A 15,691-nucleotide genomic window follows, 5' to 3' on the forward strand; every position below is an offset into this window, starting at 1 on the left:
CGACTGGGTAACTGTCCAGCGAGTTAGGGTCGACCGGGTCTTACCCAGTCGACCCCGACTATTTTTCATTGCGACGACATTCAATCTTCATCGTTTTCTATCATGTGGCCTACTTGAGCTTCTTATTTCCATGCCAACTTGGAGACATCATTTTCATCAATAGAGAAAGGGTCAGTTTCATCATCTGGTGGAGGATCCGAAATGGAGGAGGTGGGCCACCATCTTCCAATTGAGAATCTCTATTTGCATGAAGGGGGAGGAGATGGTAGTGATTTAGAGGATATGTTATTCCACCAATCAAGAGTCTTGATTTTCTTAAAGGGGCAGAAGGAAATGGTAATGTACTGGAGGGTATGTTACTCCATCGATTTAAAGATAAAGAGTCGCCATCATGTTCTGGTGAAGGATTCCAAGTGGAGGAGGTGGGCCATCATCTTCCTAGCAAGGAGCCCAGTTTACATACAGAAGGGGGTGTGGGAGATGTTAATGGATGAGAGAGTGTGACAAGGTGGGTCATCATCTGCAGAAGTGGCATGGAATCGGCGGAATGGACCGTGAAGTGAAGCGAATTGACCGTGAAATGCACGAAAATGACCGTGAAGCGAAGGGAATTGATCGTGAAATGCGTGGAAATGACCGTGAATTGAACGTATACCGTTGAAACTCTTTTAAGGGTCACGGAAGTTTTGGATCATTACAAAATTTGTTTTTCCTCTTCATCCAGGTCTTTATGACCTTATGAATAGATTGGATGGAAAATAAATGTTATGGTGGGCCCTATACAAGTTTCAACAGTGAAAATCAATTTTCTGCTGGTCTTTGTGGTGTGGTCCAGTTGATCTTTGGATATGATTTTTTTTTTGGATAATGATCCGAAATGATCTCAAAATATTGATGAACGTTGTGGATATAATAAATACATAACTGTTGGGCCCATGTAACGTTGATCTCCTTTAAACCGTTCGTACAACTCAAAGTTTGAGGAGCGTCAGCTCTCGTCCTCGAGCACCAGACGATCCGCTTGAAGGGAAATCCAGGGGCATTTTCGACCTTTTGGAAGGCGTCCGTACATCTTGGGCTCATTCTTGAAAAGTAAAATGAGGTGTGCTTCGTCTCGGGAATGGGCAATAAATGGGTCGTACAGTCGTAAATTTCTCGATATATAACTGGTGTCTTGGCGTCAGCAAGTTATCTGATCCCGTAACGAGGTATGCGTTATATCCAACCGTCCACACATTTAACTAACTTGCAGTAAGGTTTGAGTCGAAAAATAAGATAGATCTAAATATCAAGTAAACCGCACTACAAAAACCAATTAGGGATTGAACGTCTACCATTGATATTCTTATCTTTTGAGGGTCACGGAGGTTTTCGGTCAATCCTTGCGAACAGATGGGATGAGACATAAACGTTAGGGTGAGCCTTATAAATTTTTTAACGGTGAAAGTCATTATCTCTGCTGCTATCTGGGGTGTGGTGCAGTTGATATTTGGATATGATTAATTTTTTTGTACAACGCAGGTTGCTAAAAAATGGATGTACGGTGTGGATATAATAAATACATCACTTTGGTCCATGTAACTCTCATCTCCTTTGAACCGTTCGTACAACTCGGAGCTTGAGGAGCGTCAGCGCTTGTCTTCGCACGACACGTGCTACACCAGCCAATCCACTTCCATCCCTACGATCAGGAAATCCGCGTCTTGTTACTCTCTCACAAGCGCAACGCGCACTCCTGCGCATTCTAAGATCACACCAACCCATCAGCCTCACAAAATAAAACTACGCCAATAGCTGCGCATCTCACCCCCTCCATTTCTTTCCTCTTCCAAATGGGATGCTGCGGCGACGATGACGATGAGATCCTCAAGCATCTTATCCCAGACGAAGAAGATCCTTTTGCTGGAACCCTAAAAAACCGCCTGAACACCGCTGGAGCTCCAGAAGATTCCGGCACTGGCGGCATCCTCTCCGACGCCTTCATCGTCATCTCCCCCTTGAATTCCAATTTCTCGGCCCTGATCTCCCGAGACATCCTCCGCTCCATCTTCGAACGGCTGCCGCTGCCGGATCTGGCGCGGGCTGCTTGTGTCTGCCGCCTATGGAATTCCATCGCGTCTGACCGAGAGATGCAAGCCAGGGCCTTCAAGTTGCCTTGGAAGCTCAAGGATGTGGTCGGGAACCCGTCGTCCGGGAGCTTCTGGCGCGACAATGGTCTGGGCCGGTTCGCCATCTCACACCGTCTCGCCCGTGGAGACACCGTTGCTGGCCTCGCTGTGAGGTATTCTGTGCAGGTACCGTCCGTAATTTCGGGAAAATTTCCCGTTTTAGGGTTAGAGTTTGAAATGCAACGGAGTTCGGATGCAGAACATGATTGCATGGTTAGGATTCATCGACCAGAGACTGTTAGGTGTGGTGGATTTTTTATTTTTTTTTCATGGTTAATTTAGGTAAATTATGCTTGTAGTGGCATTCATCCCACTGCATGATGATCCAGACTGCTCATCCATAAGGCCTACTGCAGAGTATCTCAATTGCAAAATTTTCACTCATCAGATGGTTAGAATTTCATGCCAAGCTAATGTTCCAATTCAATAGTTTCAGGCTTTCAGCCTTGCTTTCTTGATTGTAGGGTGTTCTTGGATGCTCAAATGAACTGAATTGCAATAATCCAGTTCCAAGTAGAAATTCCAAAAAAGAATAAAATAGAGAAATAAATTCAAATAAAAAATATCTAATTCAGTCTAGAAGAGATGAAGTGTTAAATTTATCAAAACTGTCAGTTTCGATTCATTGCATTTCCTGTTGGACCTGAAACAATTCAAAGGATAGTCACTGATTGTACATGGAGTGAGGTCTGCCCTACATTGGTCATTTTCCAATTTTTAAATGATTGCAATTCAATTCAATTTAACTGGGCCAAACACAGTCCTATTTTTTTTTCTACAGCCTGAACGGTACATTAAATCTTTTTCCTATTTTTCTAGGGTTAGTTTACATGGTCGTATAAATGTTTTAGGAGCAGTTTTTTCATCATTTATTTGTTTTACGAATTATGCAACTTGATTTTTTAAAGTTATTGAATAAATAATTAATTAGGGAGATTCTCTGTGAAACCCAGCATGGAATTATTTTTCCTGCGTTTTTAAGCTGGAGATAAGGAAGAAGAGCTTTTGTAAATGCTGATACAAAGACTACTAAATCTGCTCTTGGATAAATCTCCTTTCTGGGTAGCAGGGTTTTAAATGTCAGTTTCTGACAAAGTTTCACACCTTCGAGAATGGGAAATTGTCCAATGACTATCAGGAAATGTTTCTCTATGCGTCAAAGTTTTGCAATCTGAGGCAAACTTTAGGGAAGCAGGACCACTGATCTCTTTTTCTGAAATTGGCCAACGAGGGCCCATGACGTCTAGCACATTCTACACTAGAGTTCAATGCCTTATTAGTCAATTTCAGGGCCACTGATCTCTTTTTCTGAAATTGGCCAATGAGATGGATGGGAGGCTTGCATTCCATGGAGGGACGAGTGGGGGTCACTTGCCTCCAGCCTCTATTATGTCTTTGTAATTCTATTTTGTTTTTGTTTTTTTCTTCTTTTTTCCTCAATAAAGAAGAAGAAGAAATCCACCGAAGCCATCTAGTGAGTTGCATGATGCTTTGATTCTCCAAGAAACCCAACTAAGAGCAGAGCCCTTGACAAAATTTCTTTTACACTCTTCAATGCTATACAATCTCAGAGATCGAAGAATGGTGATCATGGTGATCGGGAGCGGCGAGAATGGTGATCGCGAGCGGCGAGAATGGTGATTGCAGCATGATGGTTGAAAACGGTAAGACTGGTAACTGGAAAATAGACTCTAGCTCTAGGATCAATGACAACAGTTCCATCAGGACATTGAAATCAGACCCTAATAGGAATGGCTACACGCAGAAGGCGCTGATGACAACAAACGGAAACTTGGAAACTGATACAGAGATAAACACGGAAGACATACAAGAGCATGTCGATCGCGAAATATGGCAAACAGTTAAACATGGAAAGCGGAAAAAGAAATCTCACCACCATCTTAGAGATCGAAGAGTTTCCTCTCGATTTCCAACTTTATTCGTGAAGGGCTTTCCAAATGGATGGGCACCTATAACCTTTGCCAGAGTTTTTGGCAAAGCTGGTGCAGTGATGGATGTTGTCAGGCCAAGAAATAGGAATAATGGTGCATTCAAGGACTTTGCCTTAGTCAGAATGAGCTCTAAAGAAGAACTCACTAGAGCAGTTTGCATGCTTCACGGGGAGAGCTTCGAGGGAGTAAAACTCATAGTTCAGAGAGCTAGATTCGGCTTGGATGCGAGATCGGACTCCGAACATCAGAACCATAACAAATCCAAGAAACCCCTCACACTTCACAGTCGGCAAAGGACAACTAAATCGTTCAAAGGCGCCCTCCTAAATTCCAAGGAGCCGACAGTAGACACTACCTCCATAGTTCATGCAGAAGATATCCCTCGGGAAAAAACACTCGACAAGGCGGAGAAAACTATTTCAGATGCCGATAAAGTAATTCACATCTCTCAATCCTGCCTCGATTGCTCTAAATCAAACTTGCAGAATTCGGTGATTATGCACACGACAGAAAATGCCTCCATTCCACAGATCAGAAGATGGATCAAAGACAATTGCATAATCAATTCGGATCATTACATCATCAGACCGATAGGATACAAAGAGCTATGGATTAAACTGAGCCCGGGTATCAACCGTGACACTTATCTGGGCAGGTACACTTCATAAAGATGGTTTAATTTAATATATCCAGACATGGGAAGAATTCTCCCCGCGTGGCATAGAGGATATTTAGGTTCTAATTTGGTCGGTCCCACTGGAATTATGGTGCAAAGATTTCTTCCTCATAGCTGTCGGGAAGCTTGGCAAGCTTATAGAACTCGACTCCAAAACTCTCCTGGGTGAGGAGATGGGCGTAATCAGAGCCAGGGTGAGAAGAAAGAAGGGAGAGATTCTGCCTCCGCTCATAACGGTTGAGGTAGAAGATAGAATTCTATCCTTACGGGTGCAGATGGAGATGAAAGATAATCTTATCCCTAGATGGGGAGACCTCTGGAGGATCAGGGGACCGTTTCCCTCTCCGCGAATCCTCGCGACAGCCATTGAAGCATTTGGAGGTGCACGCACTCCTTGCTTTGCCGGGCCATCAATACCTACAGCTGTACCCAACTGCTACGCAGCAGCTACAACTCTAGCTAGCTCGACGCGTGGTCTTGGGCCCCTAAACTCTGACATGCAACATTTATTAAATCTTAATTGCCCTCCCGCGTGTATCGAGGAGATGCATCCACATGTCCAAACTGATATCAGAAAATCAAATGCCTCGAGTAACTCGTCAAACAACCCAAACCTCGGGACACCTGGCAGCCTTGGAACAGTTACCAAAGCAACTCCTAGCTCGATATTTGATATGGGTATTATCTCAGGCCCGGGAGTTGATGTCGCCCTAAGAAATACTTCCAGTCTCTCTCCGAACCTCTTGCCCGTTAATCTTAGCCATTCGCTCCTGATAACCCACCCGCCAATGCCGATCCCTCCTTGTGATAATCAAGATACTTTGGGAAATCCAGTCCATACTCGTGAACTTCAATCACCAACCAGCCCCGAAGCAAATCGATCCATATTCCAATCCACCCGGCACATAGACCCATACACCTATCGAGTCCCTGTTCTTACGTGGCGGCCTCCTATCGTCTCTCCTACTTTGAAGCCTTTGATATTGGAACTTGAAGCTCCTTCCGAACTTGACTGCCAATCGTGGCACTCGGAAAGCCAAGACCTCAGCCCAGCCTCATCTCCCACCATATCTAGAAGCGGTACCTCAGAATTATAGCTTTATCTACCCTCTTTCAAGACGATAAGGTGGAGAACATCATTGAAGCAGAACCCCTCCAAACTCAAGAGGGCCCCTCGCCGCATATTATGGATTACTTCCTAGAATACAAGGTGGATGCTGATATTCAGAGGACCGATCTAATTGATGTTATTCAGGGGAAAAAATGGATCAGAGACACCATAGGATACATAAGACGATCTCTTGGACTATCGTTCGAGGATTGTCCTGAAGATTACATCTCTCTATTCCACTGTGTCGAAACCAGAGGACGCCCCCTTCCCTCTTCTAGATCTCCCAGAAGACGACGTTCCAAATCGAATGGCAACAGGGAACTCCAGGCCCTCTCCTCATCCCTCGACAACAACACGAAATTAGGGGCGACAACTAAATGGGGCAGTACGGTTCCTCTATGAAGATTGTCTCCTGGAACGTCAGAGGAGTCAGATCGAAACAGAAACGAAGACTCCTAAAAAACACCTGTGGTAGAAACCATCCCGACGTTATCTCTCCAGGAAACCAAAGTCTAGATATTCTCTGATCTGATGGGGTCCATTTGGAGGGGCCGAGACATCAAATGGGAAGCGCTAAATGCTACGGGTAGTGCGGGCGGTATATTAGTGGTGTGAAAATCTGCTATTTTGACCCTGGAAAATAGCTGGTCAGGAGATTTTTCGGTATTGGTTATTCTGAAAAACTTCTCCAACGACTTCCGTTGTTTAATTACTTCAGTTTACAGCCCTACCTTTGAAGCTAGGAGACTTGACTTCTGGTTGAAACTCTCAGCAGCCAGGAGCAACTTTGCCGACATCACTAGATATGCAGAAGAGAACTCTCATCGTACCAGGTTATCTCCAGCTATGTGCAAATTCTCCTGGATAAACAATCAGGAGGTTATGGATCTCCCCCTTCTGGGCTCACAATTCACTTGGACAAATGGCAGATTGAATCCAATTCTATCCAGACTGGACCGATTTTTGATTTCTTCCGATTGGTCTGATTCCTTCCCATTTATAACTTAGTCGACTCTTCCGAGAGTTACTTCTGACCACTGTTCGATTTTGCTCTTTGCTGATCATCAAAATTGAGGCCCTAAACCTTTAAGGTTTGAATTATCATGGCTAAAAATTCCTGGTTTTCCTCTAATGGTAAAGGAATGGTGGTCTGGTTTTGTTGTTGAAGGTTATGCAGGTCATAAGCTAAGTTGCAAGGTGAAACTTCTCAAGGAAAAGATCAAACAATGGAAGGCCAACGAACAACACAACAGAGACAAGGATATGGAGTCTCTGCTGACGGACTTGCAGAGAATCGACACAAGTACGGAAGAAGCTCCCATGTCAATCGTCCAACTATCCAAAAGAATCCAAATCATTCAAACATATCAACCAGAGCATTCTAGGACGAAATCTTTTGGAAGCAACGTGCTTGCTCAAAATGGATCAGGGAGGGAGACAGAAACACAAAGTTCTTCCACAGTATAGCAAATGCAAGAGACAGATACAACAGGATCGACAACATTGAGGTCAATGACACCCGTATCGACGACAAGGATCAAATAGCGGTTGGAGCAGTCAATTACTTCAGCAATCTCCTACAAGGTGAAAATCGGAGAAGACCCAGCCTTGATTCCCTCCATTTTGGAAATTGATGCCACATCCCTCGAGACCCCTTTCTTTGTTGAAGAGGTTAAGGCAGCCGTGGACGATTTAGAGGGAGAAAAGGCTCCTGGTCCTGACGGCTATCCAATCTTTTTCTTCCAATTCTTCTGGGAAGTCCTGTGGAGGGACGTCATGGACTTCTTCAATGAATTCTTTGACAGGGGACACCTCTCAAAAAGCCATGGTGCCACCTTCATAGCCTCAATCCCAAAATCCCCAGGCACTGCGTCCTTAAAAGACTTTAGACCGATTAGTTTGATAGGAGGCCCTTACAAAATCCTTGCTAAAGTCCTCACAACCCGTCTTAAGTGAGTGTTAGGGAAAGTTATCTCGGGAAATCAAAGTGCTTTCATTCCGGGTAGACAAATTATCAACAACGCCATGATAGCATACAAATGTTTAGACTCCGCTCACAGATCTAAAACAAAGACTATTCTATGCAAGCTTGATCTCGAGAAAGCCTATGACCATGTTGAGTGGGATTTTCTTCAATATATGCTCATTCGCCTGGGTTTCAGAATGAAATGGAGAAGATGGATGGGAGAATGCATCGGCTCGGCCCATTTTTTTGTTCTTCTAAATGGCTCCCTTAGAGGCTTCTTTAAAAGCTCTAGGGGTCTCTGTCAGGGGTATCCGTTATCACCTTTTCTGTTCCTTATTGTTGCCGACGCTTTCTCCAGAATGCTTCTAAAGGGCCAGCAAGCAAGCATACTCAGCAGTATTACAATTAACGGTATGGAAAGTCCAATAACCCACGTACAATTTGCTGATGACATGCTTCTCTTCAGCAAAGCAGATCGGAAAACAACTGGAAATCTGCATACCGCTATCAGATGTTTTGAGGCGGTCTCCGGTCTAAGCGTCAATATGGCAAAAACCAAAATCATTGGGGTGAACATGGAGCTGGACGAGATAGACTCCTTTGCAAATCTCTTTAGTTGCTCAACTGCTAGCCTCTCGACTTCATTTGTGGGCTTCCCTTTGTGCATCGGTAAACCCCCAAAATCTCTCTGGGACAAGGTAATTGATAGGTTTGATAAATACCTAGCCCCTTAGAAATGTAGATACTTATCTCTTGGGGGTGGGGTCACCTTAATTAAATCAGCATTATCAAATCTCATTCTATATTTTATGTCCATGTTCAGATGCCCAGCGTCAATCCTGGCAGCACTGGAGAAATCTAGACGTGATTTCCTATGGCATGGTAAATGGATATGGAGACTTGGATCAGACAAGGGCCTCCTTTGGAACAATCTCATAAAATGCAAATACGGAGTATCTATGGGCGGTTGGTGGACAAAAGACTCATCTCTCTAAAGGGCCTTGGCCCTTTGGAGAGGAATCCTTGCCATTAAAGATGAAGTCCTCAAAAATATCGTATTCCAGATTGGTGAAGGAGACAGTTCGATTCTGGGAAGACAGATGGGCGGGCGAAAATCTACTCAAAACAGACTTCCCAAATATATCCGCATTGTTCCAAATCAAGCTATTTCAGTCTCCAAATGCATCTCTCTATCTGGCGGCAACATCATTTGGAACCTGGAATGCAGAAGAAATCTTTATGAATGGGAGATTGCTGAGTTTGCGTCCCTCCTGGACAAACTCTCAAGCCTCAAGCCTAATCTTTCTTCGGATGATAATATAGCATGGACTATTGAAAAATCTGGTATTTTTTCTATCAGATCGCTTTATAGATTCCTGGCCTCGACCCCCAATCACGAAGATCAAATCTCCACAGCTCATATCTGGCAGTACGCGGCCCCTCCTAAGATCACCGTCTTTGGACGGTTGGTTAGTAAGGGAAAAGTCCTCATGGTCGATAATTTGAGAAGAAAGGGAATGATTCTCCCCAACATATGCCTATGCTGTATGGCTGCAGAAGAAACGGTCGATCACTTATTCATTCATTGCCCATACATCTATCAGATTTGGTCCCTTATCCTAAACCCTTTTGGCATCTCATGGTGCTTTCCAGATTCTCCAGCCCGCCTTCTGAAAGCTTGGCATGGGGTTAGACTGGGCAAACACTGGACTCCAATCTGGAGGATAGTCCTTGCCACTTGGTGGTCTGTTTGGGAAGAAAGGAATGATAGATGTTTTAGAGATCATTCAAACTCAGCTGTTTTCGTTGCCAGCAGAGCCAAAAAATCTATATCCGAATGGGTCTCCTACATTGACTCCCTAAGGGGCTGTAATCTTCTTTTTTTGGGTTCTTAGTTGGTCTGCCTGCTGCTTGGGTTGACCCTGAGTTTTGTCTCAGGGTTGTATTTTCTGTTTTTGTTTTTTTCTGAGGGCAACTGTCTCCGCCACCTCAGCGGTTTCAGCTTCCTCTTTTCCTGTCTTTGCTCTTTTTAATGAATTTTGGAGTTATCTTTCAAAAAAAATAAAAAAATAAAAAAACTTCTGAGGAGAACTTTCAGTGTAACTTCATAAAAAACTATGAATTTTTTAGTAAAACTCAAGAGATGTTAAAAGACGCATGATTACACACTTGTAACTATATATATATATATATATATATATATATATATATATATATATATATATATATATATATTGAAAGATGATACTATTAAAAGGCCAATGGCCAAAACAGGAATGGAAAACAAAGAAAAGGAGAAAAGAAGCAAACCTAAAAGACACCCTTAGGGAGCCCACTCCCTAATGTACAAGGCAACTCGACAAGAAACCCAAGCAGAAGAGTTCTTAATCTTACAAAAAAACATCTGTTGTTTCTTTTCAACTATATAGCCCAAAAGAAAGCTAGCAACGCAAGCCTTCACTTCTTCCTACCAAACAAGCTGCCCTCCTCACCATGCCACACCGAAAGCAAGCTCATCACAGAACCAGGAAACACCCAACATAGGTTGGCCGATCTGAAAATACCAGACCAAACAATGCAAGAGAAGGAACAATGGATAAAGAGGTGGTCCACTAACTCCTCAGCACTTGGACACAGAGGACATGCATTAGGCAAAATGAAAGATCTTTTGTGCAAGTAATCAATGGTAAGGATACTTTTCCTTCCAGCCAACCAGATGAAAGAAGCAACTTTTGCAGGTGCTCCATACTATGCATAATAGTTTTCCATTGTTTAGGGGATAAAATGCATTGTTGGGCATAAATTATGCAATTACAAATGTCATATAATACAAGCAACGAAACACAAAAAATACAGCTAAAAAAAACAAAATTGTATTTTTGTCTCATTTCTCCATGGAGTTATAAGACAGCTCAAAGTCACTGTCCCTTGGGCGGCTATAATACTGTTGTTCCACATAACTGCAATACTATGCCAACTGATGATACCAAGCCATGTACTCTCAAACATAGTAATGGTACTCTTCCTCAACAATGTGCATTAGTATACTAATCAATAGATACTGAACAGTCATTGTAATTGTCACAGTCGCCCCCAATGGCACTGGCTGTGGCTAGACACCTCCATGCCCTACTCTGGATACATCTGCCCATATCCATAGGCAAACTCATGACCACAACCATGTCTAGACATGGATTTCGACTTATTTCATTTCTAATCTATTAAACAAAAGGAATTTAAAGAAAAATTAGATTTTTCTTACATTTGGGGTTTTGACCCAAAATCCCTCTTTGATCAGAATTTCTCCACCAAATCCATGTTTTGATGCAAAACAACTCGGTTACATTTGTTAAAACACAATTACAAAGTGTTTGCACAAAAAATTGACCAAAAACATTTTCTTCTTATTATTGTTTTGGGTTAGGCCATTTATGTAAATGCAGCTAGGGCTGCAATTTTTTATTTTTTATTTATGTGTGCGTGCGTGTGTGTGCGTGTGTGCGCGTGTTGGGTTGTTTTCTTTTCTCGCTTTTTTGTGGGTTTCTTAATAAAATTGCTGCTCTAAAAAAATATTTACTTAAGTTTCTAAATTTTGCAATTTTAGATTGAAATGATCCATTTTTTTAACTAAATGTATGCCGATATATCGCAATAGTTTTGGGTTTGATGTATCTGGGAATATCTATGATCCTTTTTTCTGTCGAAACCTTGTAAAATTTGTAATATAGTCAGGTTTCATTTCCCCATTGAGGGAAACATGACACATAGGCTGATATCTCTGCCAATATTGGGGAATTTAAGAACCATGTTGGAGAGGGAGGGAAGGAGATTCGACTGAAGTGAGAGTCTAAAGGGCTTCTGAATGTACATAGCTTCCTGCTCCAGCATATTTAAGCGAGGGAGGGAGGGAGGGGAATTCAATTGACATGGAGTCTAAAGTGCTTCTGAGGTCCCTCTGAATATACGTAGCCTCTTACCTTGGTATGCTGGTGGCAGAAGGTAACGCCACAAATGTTAGGACTTTTGGCTTATTCAAAGCCAAGCTAAACCCTGGAGACTGGCTTCATCCTCTATGCAATTAGAGATTTGCAGTCAAGGGTAGACATTCCATTTTCCTTTGTAACTAGGGATGCAAATTCGATGGCTGATGTTCTTGTGAAAGAGGAGCAAGAGACTGTGTATTGCTAACTTGTCCCCTTTATTGTAGCCAGTGTTTTAAATATCGCCGATATTGGCCGATATATCCCACGATACATCTTGTATCCCACCTGTGCGATACGAAACGGACAGGAGGTGCCGAAATATCCCACATGTTCGATCCAGTGCACGTTTTCAATTCTTGATCCTTTTTTTTTTTTTTTGTTGAAATTATGTTAAATCAGTATCAAATGGTTATAAATCCATTGGTTCTTCATGTTTTGCATGAAAAATCATGGAGTTTGAGCTTTGATTTCTATATCAATTAAGACTAATTTCGAAGTATTTAGGAGTATTTGATGAAATGATCATCACATACACTCTAATTCAAAATTTGAGTGTTATGTGGTCCAATTTGGGGAAAATTGGAAAATTTTGAAATTTCCCCAATTTCTCCCAAATTGCTTGCAATGTTGCACTCCAAACATGAAATCAAGCATGTATGAGGGTTGATCTACTAATTTGTTAAGTCTTTGTTAAATTTTGGAAAATAAAAATCATTTTCGAAGTATTTAGGAATGTTTGATGAAATGATCATCGCATACACTCTAAATGTTATGCATTCAATTTGAATATAGTTGCATTAGTTTAGTTAGACAACACATTGCTTAGGACCCTATACAAAGGAAACCTATTATTAGCACTTCTTTTTTGAGATGTTATGATTTAAAAGTGTGTATTAAGGTTTTTTTAACAATCCCTGAAATTTCATTGAAAAATTCAACCATTTTCCCAATATTTCCCTATGTTTCCCAAAAAGTGCGATAAATTACTTGATAAAAACGTTTTATCCCGTGTGATAACCGATACGTATCTATATCCCAAGGATGTGATACGTAACGCGATACCGATATTTTGAACACTGATTGTAGCTATTTCTTTTTGAATCGATAGAACTTGTTACCCATAAGAAAAAAAATAATAATAATAAAATAAAATAAAATCGGTACATGATTGTTAAGAAAAAGAAGGCAATGAGGAAAGTTTTTACATAAAAGCTGGAAATGTAAAACAAGTTCATGTTGGGTAAGTAATGTAGTCATAAATCTTGTAGAGTTGCTTCAATCAATTAGCTAGAGGTTATGTTTCATAGTTTAATAGTTTAATACAAAATCCTTTTTTTGATGATCTATAAGTTATAGTTTACGCATATTGTTTTAATCAATTAATTACAAATAGTAGTGAATTGAAAGAACCATTGGTAAGCTACATAAACTTAGGTTTGATGATAGTTTAATGGGAAAGTGGGATTGGTCTGTACTATTAGGGAATTTTAGTTACAATGAAGGGGAAAATAGCATTTCATTCTCTGGCTGTCCTATATGTATCAATGGTTCAAATGCAGTGGTAAGCCCTCTGTTAGGGTCTAGTGGTCTTAACAGAGTGGGTGATTGCCATATCATGGGGTACGTTGACAAGATGTGTGACTCTTAAATTCTGTAATTGTTTTCTTCAATCATTTATTACATGGGGCTGATGGGGCACCTAACATATAGTGTAAAGGAGAAATATCTGGAACATCTTTAGGTTGTGTAGATTTTATCTCTTCTTTAATCATCTGTGAAAAAACATCATCATTTATCTACGAGAAATGCTCCACTTCTATGAGGGAACTATAAGTTATAGTGCTCCTAGTTGCATCAGTTTACTTGATGGGCCAGTCGGTATATCTGAACTATCCATGAAGTAAAAGATAATTGCATCGGCTACCATGAAAAAATCACTTTGATCGGTTTCATCCAATCCATGCTTGATTTTCCCCTATTTATTTCAGCCTTTCTTTTTCCAAACCGTGGATGGGCTGGTTCGGATTGACCAACAATAGTAATTCTTTAGAATCATAGAGGCAATCAATGACATCAGATTTTTGTGTAAATGATCCTGCCCATCCCATATTAAAGGCAATTGCTCAGATGGTTAAGATTGTGAAATCAGTGTGATGTTTGCATGGTATCCCATGAAATGTAGGTTGTATCTAATGAACATTCTAGATCAATGGATTGATTTATCCAAGTGTCCCAGCGCAACTAGGAGCATTATAACTTAGTGCTCTAAGGGCACTGGAGCATATCTCTTTATCTTAAAAAGAAACTTTTTTTTTTCTTTTCTTTTCTTTTTTGGTATGTCTTGTCTGTTAGTTATTTATTTCATCACAAATAAACACCACTGATCTCCCAGTTGTAGAAGCTTTATTAGCATCGAGGATGAGTCATTGAATATGATTGTGATTAAGGTTCTCTTATCATTGACTAGCCATGTAAATGATTCATATTCCTCTAACATCAGATTGCATTTGCCAGGGCGTTTTCAACTTGTAGCTGGGGTAGCTTACTAGGGATATTATAACAATTGTCATTGCATTCCTTTGTCATGAATTCGAAAAATTAATGTACACAAATCCACAGGTCATGGACATAAAACGTTTGAATAACATGATGAGCGACCATGGCATACACTCGAGGGAAAGGCTTCTGATTCCCATAAGCAAACCAGACATTCTTCTTGATGGCACCTGCTACATAGAGTTGGATGCTTACGCAAAGAGGGAAGTGGCTGTACTGTATCTGGAAGGCGCCCCTGATAGCAAAGTCAGCTATTTGGCAAACAGGATGACTGGGAGAGGCAAGAGGAGAATTCTTAACTCCATGAAGAGGAGCATGCGAGTGGATGACGGGACTGCTGAATACTACCTATCCATCACAAACGGCGACCCAAGGGCTGCATTTTCGGAGTTCTCAGAGGATCTTAGGTGGGAGCAGCAGGCACGAGCACCCTAGTTTAAAAGGGAAGAAGAAGCCGTGAGCGCAGAGACAAGGTAAGCTAAGAACGGTCTCATTCCTGTCATGTAATTTGGATGCTGTTTTGCAGAGACGGTAAGCTAAGAACGGTCTCATTCCTGTCATGTAATTGGGATGTTGTTTTATGCTGAATATCATGTACATGTATACAATTCCTGAAGTGATTGTCTGTTCTTGTAAAATCCAAATTATCTAGGAGTCAAAGAATCAAGCTCCTCTCCATCTCTTACAATCATATTGGTTGTTTCCTCCATGAATGGATCATGATGAGATTTGAGTGCCAGTATTTTAGTTCTTTGGCTTATCACTCCATTTATGTGAAAATTTTAGACTGATCATAGCCACTGCTGGTAGTGTTGGCCCATGTACACTACTTTCTGGTGCATAGGCTGCAACCAGATGTAGTTATAACCTCAAAAATGCAGACAATGCCCATCTTTGAAGTGAAAAAGTGTAGGCTGGGTGTTGTTTGGTGTGTGCGTGTTATATATATATATATATATATATATATATATAAAACACGCACACACTAATTAGTATAAGGCTTAGATGCGGATGATAGAATTGAATAGGCAAGATTGCAACTTGCACAGGAACAAGTGATATGCTTGGCCTTGTCGGATTCTAATCCCCAGTTTACAACATAAAGAGTTCCCTCTCAGATTGGGGATGAAGACTAGTTAGAAGAAACTGAAGACGGGATTATTGAGTTTGCCTCTTGGACAATCTCATCTGTGTACACTATCTTTTGTTACCTTGGCATTATAGAGTTTCAAAAGTGCTTATAGGGGCCGGGCTTCCCTTATGACCTCTATGTTTGGGT

At 41.4% G+C, this 15,691-nt stretch overlaps 1 protein-coding gene across 1 annotated transcript; it reads left to right on the top strand.

The window, feature by feature from the left end:
• Positions 1-1,723: 1,723 nt before the first annotated feature.
• Positions 1,724-15,103, top strand: LOC131222593 (F-box protein At1g55000). Its single transcript, XM_058217730.1, has 2 exons — positions 1,724-2,294; positions 14,476-15,103. Exons 1-2 carry the CDS (start codon positions 1,833-1,835, stop codon positions 14,845-14,847), a joined length of 834 nt encoding a protein of 277 aa, XP_058073713.1. The 5' UTR covers positions 1,724-1,832; the 3' UTR covers positions 14,848-15,103.
• Positions 15,104-15,691: the final 588 nt, after the last annotated feature.

Source organism: Magnolia sinica, chromosome 13 (genome assembly GCF_029962835.1).
Source record: "Magnolia sinica isolate HGM2019 chromosome 13, MsV1, whole genome shotgun sequence".
Lineage (NCBI taxonomy): Eukaryota > Viridiplantae > Streptophyta > Magnoliopsida > Magnoliales > Magnoliaceae > Magnolia > Magnolia sinica.